This window comes from Manis pentadactyla, chromosome 11, assembly GCF_030020395.1.
Source record: "Manis pentadactyla isolate mManPen7 chromosome 11, mManPen7.hap1, whole genome shotgun sequence".
In the NCBI taxonomy this organism is placed as follows: domain Eukaryota; kingdom Metazoa; phylum Chordata; class Mammalia; order Pholidota; family Manidae; genus Manis; species Manis pentadactyla.
In genome coordinates this window covers 41,322,585-41,336,905 of record NC_080029.1, presented here as the reverse complement: position 1 = coordinate 41,336,905, position 14,321 = coordinate 41,322,585, and the positions used below count along the sequence as shown (strand labels likewise).

Sequence of the window (14,321 nt, the reverse complement as noted above, 5' to 3'; positions counted from 1 at the left end):
GTACTTCAAATAAATACAAGTAAGAAAATCAGTCTACTAAAGCTGAATCTGGCCAAGGAGGATATTTTTACCTGATCTCTCCTAACAATTCTGTTTCGTTCTCTGCTCAACTCCCACGCTCTTTCTTTTCTTCCTTACTCTACCATTCTTCTTTTGTTTCCTTTTCCTTCATGCAGCACTTTTCCTAGATAAACTTTGAAGCCAGCATCTCTTTTCAGAGTTATGATTTGCATTTGAGCCACATTCATTCCTTCCTCTTCTGCTGCTTTTAGCTGCTGACTTCAGAACTCAGATGAGATCAATACATTTCTCTTTCTTGGATTGCATACCTTTTTTTTATTCCCAGGTGTTTGTCTAACTCTTCATTCCTTTCTTAAAACTATCTATACACAGTCTGTGACTCAACTCTGCTTTGAGAAGGATTGACTGAGCCTTTAGTATGTGCTTCTTACTGTGTTCTTGTAAGTTCCAAAAGAGAGCTAGTCATTGTGTTATCCTAACAGGGGGCTGTGGGCTCAGTGTGACTGGTAGTGGGGTGGGGGGCTATCCCTGAGACTAGAACTGAATTTCCTTGTCCAGTAGATGACAGTCCACACATAAGCCTTTTTCTCTCTCTTCCTCCTTCCTTCCTGTTGCTCTGCTGCCTTCCCTCCCTGCATTGAGGCAGAATAAGAAACTTGTCCTTCCCAGTGCAACCATTTGAACAGAGGCACGTAAGTGCTAGAGCTATCAGGCCATCAGACCTTTGAACCCCATGGCATGCACTTCTCCATCTCTGCCTCTTTCCATCCCATTAGGAAAGAGGGGTGTCCTGGCTTCTGCTCTAGTCTGTCCGTTCTTTCTGCACAAGGGCCCAGCTGGATCAGAGCATGCCGCCCCCTCCTCTACGTCTTCTACCTCTCTCCCTTGACACAAACTTGTTCCAGCCTTTCACACACACTTCTTCACACTGCACATACCTGTTGGGTTACTGTCCACTCTCTTTTTTGACACAGCCACAATTCTTGAAAGCTTGTCCACACTCACCTCTGTTCTGTTTTCTTCAACTCACTGCACTTTATCTTCTTTACCTCCCTAAAGCAGTTCTCATTAAAGACACACACCTTCCTTGTTGTCAAAGCCAGGGGACACTGGCAGTCATTTTCCTTGATTTCCTGGTAGTGTGTGATGCCAATGGACACTTGTTTCATGATGAAACACCTTCTCCCTTTGGCCCTGTAATTCCACCTAGCTCCCCCTGCTCCTCATTGTCTCTTCTGAAGGTTCCTATTCTTCTTTTTCTCTTCCCTTAAAATGATGGCTTCTTTGCAGCCCTGCTTTTCTTCTCTTGATGGTTCCTGGTTACCTCACTCATATCCATGCGTGTTACAACTACCACCAGTGCTTTATCTTGCAAACACATCTCTCTAGGATTTCAGAGCCATTCGCCCACCTACTGAAAATCATCCCTTAGTTCTTTTGCCAGCATTTCAAACACTAAACTTTCCTTCTCCACACCTATCTTCCTCCAACCTCTTTTCCTGAGTTCCCTGTTACACTCTGTGTACCTTGTTGCAGAAGCCAGAACCCTGGAGCTCACCCTTTTGACCCTCATCTACCATAATCCATCCTTCAGCAAGTCAGGACAGTTCTATCCAGACCCCCTAAAAATAGCTGTAGAATCTGTCCACTTCCCAACCCAGGCCACCGCCATCCCCCATCTGGATCACTGCTTCAACTGTCTAATCACAACCCCCTAAGACTTTTGATCTCTTCTAATTCTTTCTCCATTCTGTAAGCACAGTGATCTTTTAAAAATCAAATTCATTCACCTACGTAAGATTTTAAGTTACATCCTAGTGACCTCAAAAATAGACTGAACTTCTTATAAGGTCACTCCTACTCCCCGACCTGGACCACTGCCACCCTCCCGCACTGCGGTTACAGCTGCTCCTCCACCTGTACTGTTGACGCCAAACACACTCTGCCTAGAATATTTTCCAACCTCATACCGTTCCCCTCCTTCCCTGTAGCTCCAGTTCTCAGGGACTCTACAGACTGACTGCCTTTCCTGAGGTCCCTTAGTTAAATCCAACAAACATTTGAAAATCTACTAAATGGATCATCCCATATCAGCACCAAGTTACAAGGAGGACCTTGGTGTCTAGAGGGTCAGTGTAAATTTACAAAAAAAAAAGTCCAAGGGCATTAGATCTAGAAAACTGCACACATACACAGGCCTGCCCATACATATATACATATTTGTACCTTTAAAGGAAATCAGACACATAAAAAACTGCTTCTTCAACTTTAAATACTATTGCTATTTTTTCCACATTCCATGATCCTTTCTTCCTCCAAAATAAAATATGGAAATATTCCCACTTAAAACCCCACTGTGTTCCTCTCATTCACCTCTATATGGAGCAAAAAAATGAGATAGAGTTAGATAAACCAGAGGAATAAGTAAACTGAATGGGAAATACACAGAGATACTCATTCCAGCATGACTAATAGAAAAAAAAGTATATAGCTGGGACTCAACCTAGCCTCTATTTCTGACAGTTACATGAACTTTCTTTGTAATCCTTGGTAAGTGTCTTAATCTCTCTGGACCTGAATTGTATCATCTTCTAATGAGAGGATTGAATCTCCAGGGTCCCTCGATGGTCCATGCACAGTGGGTCCTGGCATAGAACTTCCTTAAAGCAATTTTGATTTGAGAAGCAATGTAGAACAGAAAGATGCCAGGAACAAATCTTACATCAATTTAACTACTTTCAAGTAAAAATGGAATGATTTTTTCCATTTATATTGAAATATAATTGATATACATAACTGTATAAGTTTAAGGTGTACAGTATAATGGTTTGACTTACATATATTGTGAAATGATTCCCACAGTAAGTTTAGTTAGTCCCCATCATCTCATATAGATAGAAGAAAAAGAAAAAGAAAACAAAGAAAAAAATGTTTTCTTCATGATGAAAACTCTTAGGATTTACTATCTTAACAGCCTTCATATGTATCATGCAGCAGTGTTTGGTCACCACCGCTAGTACTAATCTTATAACTGGAAGTATGTACCTTTTGGCCACCTGAGGGGGAAGAGTTGTTCTTTTCTGTTGTATCTTAACAATCACTTGTTAACAGAGCTTATAAAGTAAGCAAAAGTTAAAATTTCATCATGGAAAAATTAACTGAAAGGGCGAAAAATGGCAAGAATTTAAATTATAAACCTCACTTTTAATATTTGCATGTATTTTTTAGCTCTTGAAATTTGTTCCTGAAAAAAGTGACATTGACCTACTGGAGGAACATAAACATGAACTGGATCGGATGGCCAAGGCTGATAGATTCCTTTTTGAGATGAGTCGGTGAGTTTGAAAATGCTTGAAAAGTAAAGAAGCTCCTTATCTTCCTAAGGAAGTTAAACTTTGTATTTATGTTGAGTTATTTGGGCCAGTTAACCTGGCTGAACTTGAAGTCTTTTCAAGTTCCAAAATTTTCTCAAGCCTGACTTGTGTGGTACCAGTTTTGTTTATGTGAGTTCTTGCCCACGGGTAAGCCGGGCTCAGGGTTTCTTCACAATTCTCTCGCATTCTGGGCCTCTTTGCCTTGTGCACTTTGACCTAATCAATTCATAAACTCTTCGTGGTTCCAGTCAGTGTCACTATCCTCACCACTTTGACTTCTTAGGATTGTATCTCACTCCTCCTTGTACCTCAGCATCTAAAGTTGTAAAACAGAAAAAAAAAAAAGTTGGACAAACTTGGTGATGTTATGCTATAGCCCACATAACTGACCAGTCAGGGTCTGGATGTCAAACCACGACATGTGCAGACATCACTAATCAGTCATGGCACTCTGCCCACTGAGCCTTGGCGAGCTTTCTCCGCCCTTCTGCAGAAAGCCTTGGGGGCAGCCACTGCTTCATAATTGAGTTTGGCATGTGAGCTGAGTCTGTTTGCCATCCCAGGCCTAGGGAGTGGATTCTGCTTTAGACAAGGACCGGTGGTCCTGAAACTCTCAGTCAGGCCCAGGGCAGAGCTCTCCCCGAGTGCCAAAGCCTACACAGGTAGCCAGGGTAAACATGCCTCTCATTCTACATTTCTGCCATATCTAGACTTAATTTTGTGGTTGTCCCATCTCAATCTGCTTTTTTGTTTACTATTGTAGAGCAAGGGATGGTTTTAAAACTTTGACAGGTGTGCCCAGAAACCTTACATGTAGGCAAATAGATGGCCACCCATAATAGCTGCCACTTAGTGCTTGTCTCGATCTTTGCACTAATCATCCCACTTAATTCTCCTATCAGCCCTGCCAGGGAGGCTGTTAGGTAGGGAGAAGTTAAGGTACTTGTTCAAGGTCACCTATGAAGAGAAGAACCCGGGCTGCAAACCCAGGTCTTCTAACTATGTGGCATAGTTTTGGAGGAGGAGCTGACCCCTAGTCCTACTGGACTCAAACTTCCACTGGAGGGCAGGTTATGCCATGATTTCAGAAGGCCTGGGTGAGGATGCCCGCCCCACACCCCACCCCCTCAGCAACACAGTGCAGCTTGTCTTGGTGATTAGAGGCCAGCTTGCATCCCTGTTATCTCAAGTGGCTAGTTGCTGTCTTGGAAGGGAGAGCTTGCCAGCCCTGGGAGGAGCAGACGGGGAACTAACTGTAAAGAAAGAGGAAGGTCTGGGGCCCTGACTGGGGAGATGATGTGAGGAGAAAATGCTGGCAACAAGGTTAATTCTACAGTTTTGCCAAAGGCAACCTTTGTGGAAAGTTAAGAAGCATGGGAGAAAGGTGGGAAACAGCCCTTTATTTGCAGCAAAATGGGGAGCCGACATTTTCCTTCCTTTTTATCTCTTCTCTGTTCCCAAGAGCTGCTGGGACTCTGAGGAAGGAAAAGGGGACTTCAGTCAATAGTAGCCAACTCTCACCATTTTTCAGTGGTTGCCTAACCTGCCCGGAGGCAAGGATCCTGCTGTAATTGCCCAGAATAGGTCAGAGGGAAATGGACTCCCCAGGCTAAGCTGGCCTCATGCCCTGTGCTCCTGGCCAGGAGAGGAACTCTGTGTGTGTACACGCGTGTGTGTTTGAGGGAGGTGCTCTAAGGTACCTCCACCTTTGTATCCATGAGTGAACATAAATGTATGTACTCAGTAAATGTTCATTGGTGCATGCTTGCTCTTACAGAATTAATCATTATCAGCAAAGACTGCAAGCGCTGTACTTCAAAAAGAAGTTTGCAGAGCGTGTGGCAGAAGTGAAACCTAAAGTGGAAGGTAAAGTCAAGCCCCCAGATTGGAAAGATGTTCATCTTAAGTGCCTGTTCACAAGTACAATCCAAGTGCACATAGTAAATAGGATCCCTTTGGTGATTTTTTGCTTGAAATCTTTTGGAATTCTGACAGATAATTACTTCAGGTCGTCACTTGGCTTGCTGGCCTAGCCTGGGTTCTGGCACTCACAGCACACCTCCTGGGCTCCTCTGCAAAACTGGGCTTTCGACATCCTGGGTGTTCGTGAGGAGCTTGACTGCTACTGGCATTGAGCCTGTAATTAGCTTTCTTTCAATGGAACCTTAACTAGATTTTCATAAGGGAAGATTTGAGACTTGTATGTTTTGATTTTGAGGCTGTTAAATATTTAAATGTTTGGAATGTGGCCAACTGAAGAGCACAGCCACAGAATGCAGGCTGACTTGGGACCTACCTTGAGCCCCAGTCCCTGGTGATACCTGCAAGCTGTAACATGGAACACACTTGGCCAGTTTTTCTATCAATGGAATTGATCAGTAATCCTGTAGATCTGATTCACCCTAAGCAAGACTGTATTTGCAAAGGAATGCAGGCAATGCAGTTGCTCTTCTTCTATGTATTTCTAACTGCTTATGCTTGATGAGTCAGCTGAGAAAACGACCAAGAAAGGAAGGGATCATGCAGCTCTCTGTGGGTCTCTTGAACAACTTTAGCAGGCTGTCCCTGTCCCCTTGCTCTGTGCTACTAGTGTAGGTGTTTTGCAAGTGTTCCCTGGTGGTCTAATGGCCCAATCTTCCATTTTCACTCTGTGTGTCTGGATTTGGAATGGATATCACTGAGAAGTCTCAGTTGTAATAGTTTTGCTTTTGCCCGCTTTGTTTTGAAGCAATCCGTTTTGGCTCAGAAGAGGTATTGAGGAGCAGTGCCCTGAAGCAGTTGCTAGAAGTGGTCTTGGCATTTGGAAATTACATGAATAAAGGCCAAAGAGGCAATGCTTATGGATTCAAGATATCCAGCCTGAACAAGATTGCTGATACCAAGTCCAGCATTGACAAGTAAGTGTGGGGCGTGCCAACACTTGGAGGGCCCAGGAGCTTAGGTCAGGGCATCGGTGTGCACTGTCAGGGCATCCTGGGCCTCCACGACCTGCAGTCTCTGGTGTGCGGTTCTCTTTCTCACGCCCCTTCCTTCTCTGACATGGACCCTTCTCCTATCTCTCTCACAGCCACCAGGATCCCCAAACTCCTGTCTGGCCAACTACTTGTCATCCATTTTCAGTCTGTAGGGATATCATCTAGTCTGAGATTTTTGTTTTTGGGGTTTTCTTGGGTAAACTTTTTATTATAGTATAATACACCAACGATAAGCTCACTACTCATAAATGTACAGCTTGATGAGTTTTCATCAAATTGAGCACATGTGTACAACTGGTGCCCAGCTGAAGAAACAGCAGGACCAGCTCCCTGGTAAGCAGTGCCTCTGCATGCCCCAGGCACCCCGCCCCAGGGCACCAGGTTCAGGGAAAAGAAAAAAGCTGACAGCCGATGGTAGAAGGTGAGGATTGCTGGGTGTTTAGGTTATCTCATTAACATGCTGCCTAGAAAATGTGTTTTAGGTGTACAGGTTCTTGTTAAGAGACAATGAGCTGTGAAAATGTTCTGGTGTTGTTAACAGGTAGTGTCATTAGGCATATTAACTGCAGTTGCCCGAGAACTGTGTTTCTCTAAGGTTCTCACTGACTTCAGAGGAACTTGCGTAATTGTTTCGAAGGTGAACTTCTCTTTACCCAACTTCTTTGTAGACATATGGGCTGTTATCCTAATTATTCCTGACTAGTGAGCCCTTTTTCTCTATAGTTTCTATAGGGTTAGCAAATCATTGTGTTATGGCAACCTTGAATCCACCCTATAAGAAATAAGCAATGGGTTATGTTATAAGGCTAACCATTATTTTTGTGTCTTGTAGAGATAGATTAATTAAGGGCAGTTCTTACCAACACCTCCTTTTTTCTTTTGCTGTAAGCACTTGATCCTTTTCAGAGCACTTTCACATTCGGTTGGCACAACAGCCTGTAAAGTACGTAGGCCAAGTGCTGTGTCACCTACTGTCACATAAAGAAATGGAGGCAGGGTCACGTGACTCATTTAGCTTGCCTAAAGTCACAAGAAGCAAGATACTGCCTTGAGGTATTTGACACCTGTTCTATTGGTCCCATCCACAGCCGTACTCTGCCAACAGATGGGTCCTCTTTGGAGGCTGTAAGAGGTGAACTGCAGCATCTTATATGCATATAGACAACAGCCACCTTTTTAAGGAAGGCTGTTCTCTTCAACTGGCTTATAGGTTGGGGAGGAAGAAACCCTCTGTACCGCTGACTAGTCCCATTCTCTGTCGCCCTCTTAGCCTCACTTTCTAACACACACACACACACACACACACACACACTCTCTCTCTCTCTCTCTCTCTCTCTCTCGATACCCTTTGCCCTCCATGCTCCAAACCCTCCCCCCCTGCAAATTCACCAATAATCTGGCACTTACTACATGATTATCTGCCTATTGAAGGTATGGTGAATTTAATGCACAAGGCTTTTTTTTTTTTGTATAAGTAAGTAAAAAACATTTCTGTTCTCTTTTCCCTCTTGTTTCTGTCTGTGAGTATTTGATCCCCAAAAGTAGCACCAATATCTTATAAACCCATAGTGCCTAGCAGAGTGCCTTCCTTATAAGCAGTCACTCACTGAATATTTGAATCTAATGAAACTGCAGAAGGTTGGGACAGTCATCATGAAGTGTGCATTCACTGCATTGAAGACCTGTTTCTGGTAATGACCAGAGAATAATCAAATCATTCTTTCAGAATTTATATTCAGTCAAATGAGGCATTATTTGACAAGCAAACAAATGTAGAAGCTCTAGTCTAGTTTTCAGTCTTTCTACCCTAACCATTTAATGTATGATTATTAAATAAAATTTCTCTAACAAAGCATTTTTCTGAAATAATGAATAAAAATGGCATTACCCTTTCTTGTGAGGGTAGCTGGGATTTTAATCTCTCACGCTGCCCCTCACCTGGCACACACATAGGAAGACATGTAGATTCTGTGAACAGCAAAATAAGTAGTCAGAATTATTAGCCACTGTTTACTTGGCTGAGCAATTGTTTTTGAATTATTGAGAGCAAGGAAAATGGAAATTTTTTTTACATATGGGCCAGTTGACTCGGAGGAGTAGGATTGCGTGGACCTTTGTAAAGCTGCAGGGGTAACCAGAAGGGGTTTTCGCTGTTATGGAAAAGAAAATGCCTGACAATTCTGCTTCCCTTCATTTGGAGGGGGCATGGGACTGTTGTGACTTAGCAAACTGCCTGAAAGTTATAGAAGTTTTGTAAAGAAATGCATTTGAGTTCTGATTATCATAACTTTGAGTAGACAAGTAGTTCTTGATCCTGGCTGTTAGAATCACTGTGGAATTTACAACAAAAAAAATACCCACACCTGGCCCCTCCTCATTCCTTTAGATGAATCTCTGGTTGGCCCAGGCATTTGGGTCCAGGTGACTGTAAGGTGCACTGGAATTGGGGATGATGGGACCAGACTGTGTTATCAGATGTGTTATCAGATGCCCGCCTTTTCAACCCAGGTTAGCCAGGGTCCAGCCCTGTCACCATGGAAGAGGAGCTGGGTTATATAGTCAGGAGCTGAAGTGTTGCCAAAACTGGGAAGTGGATTCCCAGCTGCAAGGATATCACATCCATGATGGCACAGTCCTGGCCCACTGCCCAGGTCCAGCCCAGAATTAGGGGGCTTTCTCACTTTGCTCATCCTGTACTGCAGCAGCAAAACAAAGGAGTCCAAGGGGAAAAGTTATACAGTTCAAAGAAACCTTAAATGAGAATTACCAATAATTCTCATCACTGAGTTGCTGCTCTGTAGTTTTAGACTTGAAAAATATCAGTCCTCGGTAGTAGATCAAACACTGTCCCCCACCCCCACTGCTGGTCGTGAGCCACAGAACACACCTCATCTTTGGGTGGCACACTGAGAAGGCACAGCCCTGTTGTCTGTGGGTCAGGTTTATTACCATTGCATTACCCAGATTTTGATGGATGCTCATTGTGAGCCAGAAGTAATTCTTATCCCCTGTCCTTCCCTTTTAGAAGATGTATGCTTCCTTTTGACATGTATTTATGTAAATCTCATATAGGCTCTTGCCTTATAACATTCCCATGAAAATCCCTGCCTTATAGGAACCTTCAAACTTTGAAATGAATGCAGGAATATCGCATTCTTGTGGGTGCAGCCACTTAAATACACAAATCATGCAGACAGCAACCATGTTGAATAAATACTCTTTCTTTCTCTAATCCCAGGAACATCACGCTACTGCACTATCTCATAACTATTGTGGAAAGTAAATACCCCAAGGTTCTCAATCTAAATGAGGAACTGCAGGACATTCCTCAAGCAGCAAAAGTAAAGTAAGTACTCCACCGTGGAAGGAAAGCAGGTCAGACTATACTGGAGGCAGAGGATTCAGTGGACTTAAACGTGACTGATGCACAGTGCCTCATGGGTATGGGCCAAACACTGTCCCCCAGTGAGGAGGTGGGTTCGGGTGAGACCCCACTCACAGGAAAGGGGTTCCTATGGTCTGGCGCTTGGTGAAGGAGACTGATTCACAGGCAGCTTGGAAAGGTTCCCCTCTCTGAAGTATCTTTCAAATCATTAGTAATGCCACAATGACCTTCCTCTTTTTTATTTAAATAGTAAAACTATGCCATAGGAAGTAGTTTTCCTTAAAGACATAGCTAAACAATCCTTTAGTTTTTAAAGCGCTTGGACAGTGCTTTAGCCATTGAGATATAGCTAGCCACACATAAAGGAAGGGGTCCTTCTGTTTGCTCTTCCCTGAATAGTGCATGAAGTAAGTTTTGAGTCCATCTCTAAACCACTCAAACGTGTTACATGATTTGAATATATATTTGTTCTAGCTCCTGTGGAATACTCCTGAAAGCAATATGTAACTTGTGCAAAACCTAATTTGCTGAGTTATTAAGAGTATAGGAAAGGAATGTGGTTTCACTAGTCCTTTTCAAAGATAATTCTATTAAAGTATACAGGTAGGAAGACCCTCGGTTAAGTGAGGATACATGGTTTAGCCAACAGACCTAAATGTCAGGGTGTTGCTAGTAGTTTTCACATGTGCACACATTCCCAGAAAACCAGGCGACCTTTTAATGGAAAGCAGTCCTTATGCAAATGAAGAAACTAAAAATAAAATGGAAAGTTGCCAAATGCTCACCCAAACTTCACAGCACTTTTCAGAGACTGAGAAGCAGGCAATTTTCCTTGCTGTTCTTTCCTCCTCCTTTGATCCCTGCCTTTGTAAAACTTAATTTAAACTGTATCTTTCTGTAGTGAATTTGAAAAGTATGAGGAGCAGGCTAATTTTTTCCCTTTTTTGTAAAATTGATAGAAATGTACCATGTAAGACATGAAATTAAAATGTTAAAGTAAATGATATATTGGTAAAGTAAATGAAGTTTAAAAAATGAATTTGTCTACATCTGACTTATCTGCAAGCATTAAGTTGTAATCTCTTTGTCTAAAAGCCATCAAATAGAAAGGTTTATGGGAGAAGCCCAGAAGGCTTTCTCCATTAAAAAAAAAAGGTAATGAAAATGAAAACTAGTTAGTACAACTTTAAGAAAAATCCTTGTTGATTGAAATTAGAGCTATCACCTTGTAATATTCGTTTCAGCAGAGCTTTAATGAAAAGCAACACACTAATTATGAAGAGCACGATGTGAACATGATCATGGATAAGCCAGTTTCTTTTACTTGTTCAAAGGGAGCCACATATGGCAAGAGATTTATTTCCACATATAGTAATGTGCTTTAGTGAGATTTTTGTGAATCAAAACATGAAATATAGTTGTACAGATGGGAGGTATTTCTATTCTGCTATTTCTAACCTATGTAATATACCTGCTAGCTGTAGAAAACAAAAAATATAATTCCATTCCTAAATGCCATGAGTTTAAAAGGTTGTCTTTCTGTAAGATCTGAATATTGAAGAGACTTTTAAACACTTAAAATAAACTAGCATAAACTTCTAAGCATGAACTATTTAAACCCATGATATATTTAATATGTCTAAGTCACATGTTGGATGCTAACATGTTGTTATTTACAACAGCATGACTGAGCTGGACAAAGAAATCAGCACCTTGAGAAGTGGTCTAAAGGCAGTAGAAATGGTGAGTACTCACTTCGCTCTCATCGTGTCTCCTCACTGTCTTCAGCTTGCTGGGTGCTTTGGCCTGTGGTAGGCCAGGAAAAACATTTATTGATCAAAACAAAAAATTAAAAAGGCAGCAAAAGCAAAGAAGCAAAAGCAGGCTGTGTGTAGCCTGGCAGCTCTGTTGCAGGCTGCAGGGTGTCATCGGGGTGCCCCTGGAGCCAAACTGGGAAACTGGACCCGGAGTTCCACTAACTCGCTGTGAGGCAGTACTTGTTAATGTGGATTGGGCTAGGTGATCCTCAGGGGTCCCCTCAGTGTCCATGTTCTATTTATAAATGGTATTCATTCTCAGTAGAGCAGTGGAACTCCTCTGTTGCGTCTGAGTCAGTCCTTTGGGGAACATTCATTGAGCAAACATTTGGGTGTATAGTCCGTTCTAAAGGCAAGGGGCCAAGATGATTCAGAATCCTTGCCCCCCAGGTGTTGGAATGACCAAGAGCAGCCCATCCAATGAACACGTACTTTTGCTCAGCCTGGCCACATCCAGATAAGCATAGTGATTGCAGAGGTGCCTTGAGAAAGAGGGTGGATTTAGGTTAATCTGATGTTTGTGGAATGACTGGCATGTGTTAGAAGAAGCTTCTTTTCTGGAAAAGAGAAACTTTGATCTGTGGCTTAGGAGGAAGGTGGGAAAAGTTGGTTACACAGGAGGGAGGTTGTCCCAAGTATTTGAGACCATCTGGGCCTGGACCTCCATGGAAGGAAAGCAGGTCAGACTATACTGGAGGCAGAGGACTTAAACGTGACTGTGATGCACAGTGCCTCATGGGTATGGGCCTAACACTGTCCCCCAGTGAGGAGGTGGGTTCAGGTGAGACCCCACTCATAGGATAAGGGTTCCTATGGTCTGGCGCTTGGCGAAGGAGACTGATTCACAGGCAGCTTGGAAAGGTCCCCCTCTCTGAAGTATCTTTCAAATCATTAGTAATGCCACAGTGACTTTCCTCTTTTTTATTTAAATAGTAAAACTATGCCATAGGAAGTAGTTTTCCTTAAAGACATAGCTCTAATAAAAATTAGAGTCACAGTGTCTACTGTTTTGTTTTTAATTAAAGAGCATGTAAGGTTTTCTTCTTTTCCCTTTTTTTTTTTTTTTTTTTTTAGGGGGATGGTTTTGGAGAGGTGGCTGCTGAATCATAAGAAAAGGAGATGAACTAATTGAGTGAACTCTTTTTCCTCCCTGCCCCAGTGGGCCAAGAGACTGAGTGAAGGCATAGAACAGTCCTCCTCGGATTTCAGAGGCCAAACTGGAGAAGGGCAGTTTGAGACCAGGCTTGTTTGATAGCCTTCATTGGTTGCCATTTCCTCCCAGTGGAGGGCTTTCTGGGAACTAGCATGGCAGTTATGGCAGCTCAAAAGCCTGATAATGAATGCTCTGACCCTTGCATCTGAGCTAGTTAAGAACAAGGCATGAGAGAAGGAGCCCAAGGAGATTTTGTGTTTACTAAGGGTAGTTTTGCTGAAATCTTTCCAGCCCCTGGGTCATGTACATTGTAACACACTCTTCATAGGAAAGGGGTTCCTATGGAAAGAGGCCCCCACTCCCCACCACTGGCAGCTTAAATGTCAAGATACAGCATTTGAAGGAACTAATGGGAGGCAGATATTGGCCCATCTAAATATCCATGTATTCTAATAGTGCTTTGCCCAAATTGTTTATATTGTTTGAATGGAATTCTTATGAAATTATGCATTAATGAAACACTTTTAAATTGCTTTCATGTCTCTATACCTCACACACACACATGCTCACCTTCCAGACCAAGGTACTAGAATTGTGGCAATTTCTTCCAATCAGAACAAGCTCCATGATTTATAAGACTTTCCACTTGCATGATTTCATTGGTCCTCATGGTGATGTGGATATTATCCTCCCTTTACAAGTGAAGAAACCAAGGCCCAGCCTAGCTGTCATTTCTAAGAACTAGATTAGTGGGGAGCTGAATCAGAACCCATAGCCTGTGACCTCTATACTCCTGATTGTTGGTACTTCTGCCAAAGTAGACGCGAAATAAAATAGATCCAATTTCAGTCAGTTAATATACAGTGTAGTTGTTACTAAGACTCTGGCATCAGTCAGACCTGAGTTCAAATTCTGCCTCTATCAACTACTTGACTTTGAGCAAATAATTTAATCCCTCTAAACCTCAGTTTTTGTGTCTGTACAGTGGGAGCCCTCATGCCCACTCACAGAAGTGTGCGGGATTAAATAAGAAAGTACATCCGGCAGTGGTTGCAATTAATTATTGAAAGTAGATTTGAATAATCTGTGTGTTCATCACCAAGGTAACGAAAAATATAAATAATTAACAACATACTAATACTCCTACCTGCCTTTTCACAAAAATCAAATGGTATGGACAAGAAGAAAAATGGTAGATGATTATGGTGCCAAACGCTGCAGGTGAAATTCGACTGACCCAGATATCGTGAGTTAGGGAGTAAATAGACTTAGCAGAGAGGGAGAGAAGAAACAATCAAGGAACCAGAATTCTGAGCACAGAATACCCACAAATTATCTTGCTTTCATTCGTATACCCTTTGAATCCAGTTTGCTCTCCATTACTTGTTAGACTTCTACTAATTTTATCCAAATACTAATCTGCTTAAGTTCTAAAGCTAGCATAAGGCATCACATTGATTAAGTATTCAGATAATTGGTTAAACTGCTGTTGGCAAATATGTGTGAGCATGGACAAGGCCCTGGCATGGTGGGCAGAAGGACAAGAGCTAATGTAAATCTTAATCAGAAAATATTCTAGAACAGGTGTTGTTTTGT

The 14,321-nt window shown here is 42.3% G+C and overlaps 1 protein-coding gene across 8 annotated transcripts in view; it reads left to right on the top strand.

The window, feature by feature from the left end:
- DAAM1 (dishevelled associated activator of morphogenesis 1) overlaps window positions 1–14,321 on the top strand; it is a 192,367-nt gene that overhangs the window by 171,097 nt on the left and 6,949 nt on the right. For all 8 annotated transcript variants that reach the window (XM_036919117.2, XM_036919114.2, XM_036919123.2 and 5 more), the window contains 5 exons: window positions 3,250–3,356; window positions 5,173–5,261; window positions 6,124–6,292; window positions 9,609–9,716; window positions 11,438–11,498. In XM_036919117.2, the coding sequence (XP_036775012.2) occupies window positions 3,250–3,356; window positions 5,173–5,261; window positions 6,124–6,292; window positions 9,609–9,716; window positions 11,438–11,498 (534 nt within the window). The remainder of the gene's footprint in view (window positions 1–3,249; window positions 3,357–5,172; window positions 5,262–6,123; window positions 6,293–9,608; window positions 9,717–11,437; window positions 11,499–14,321) is intronic.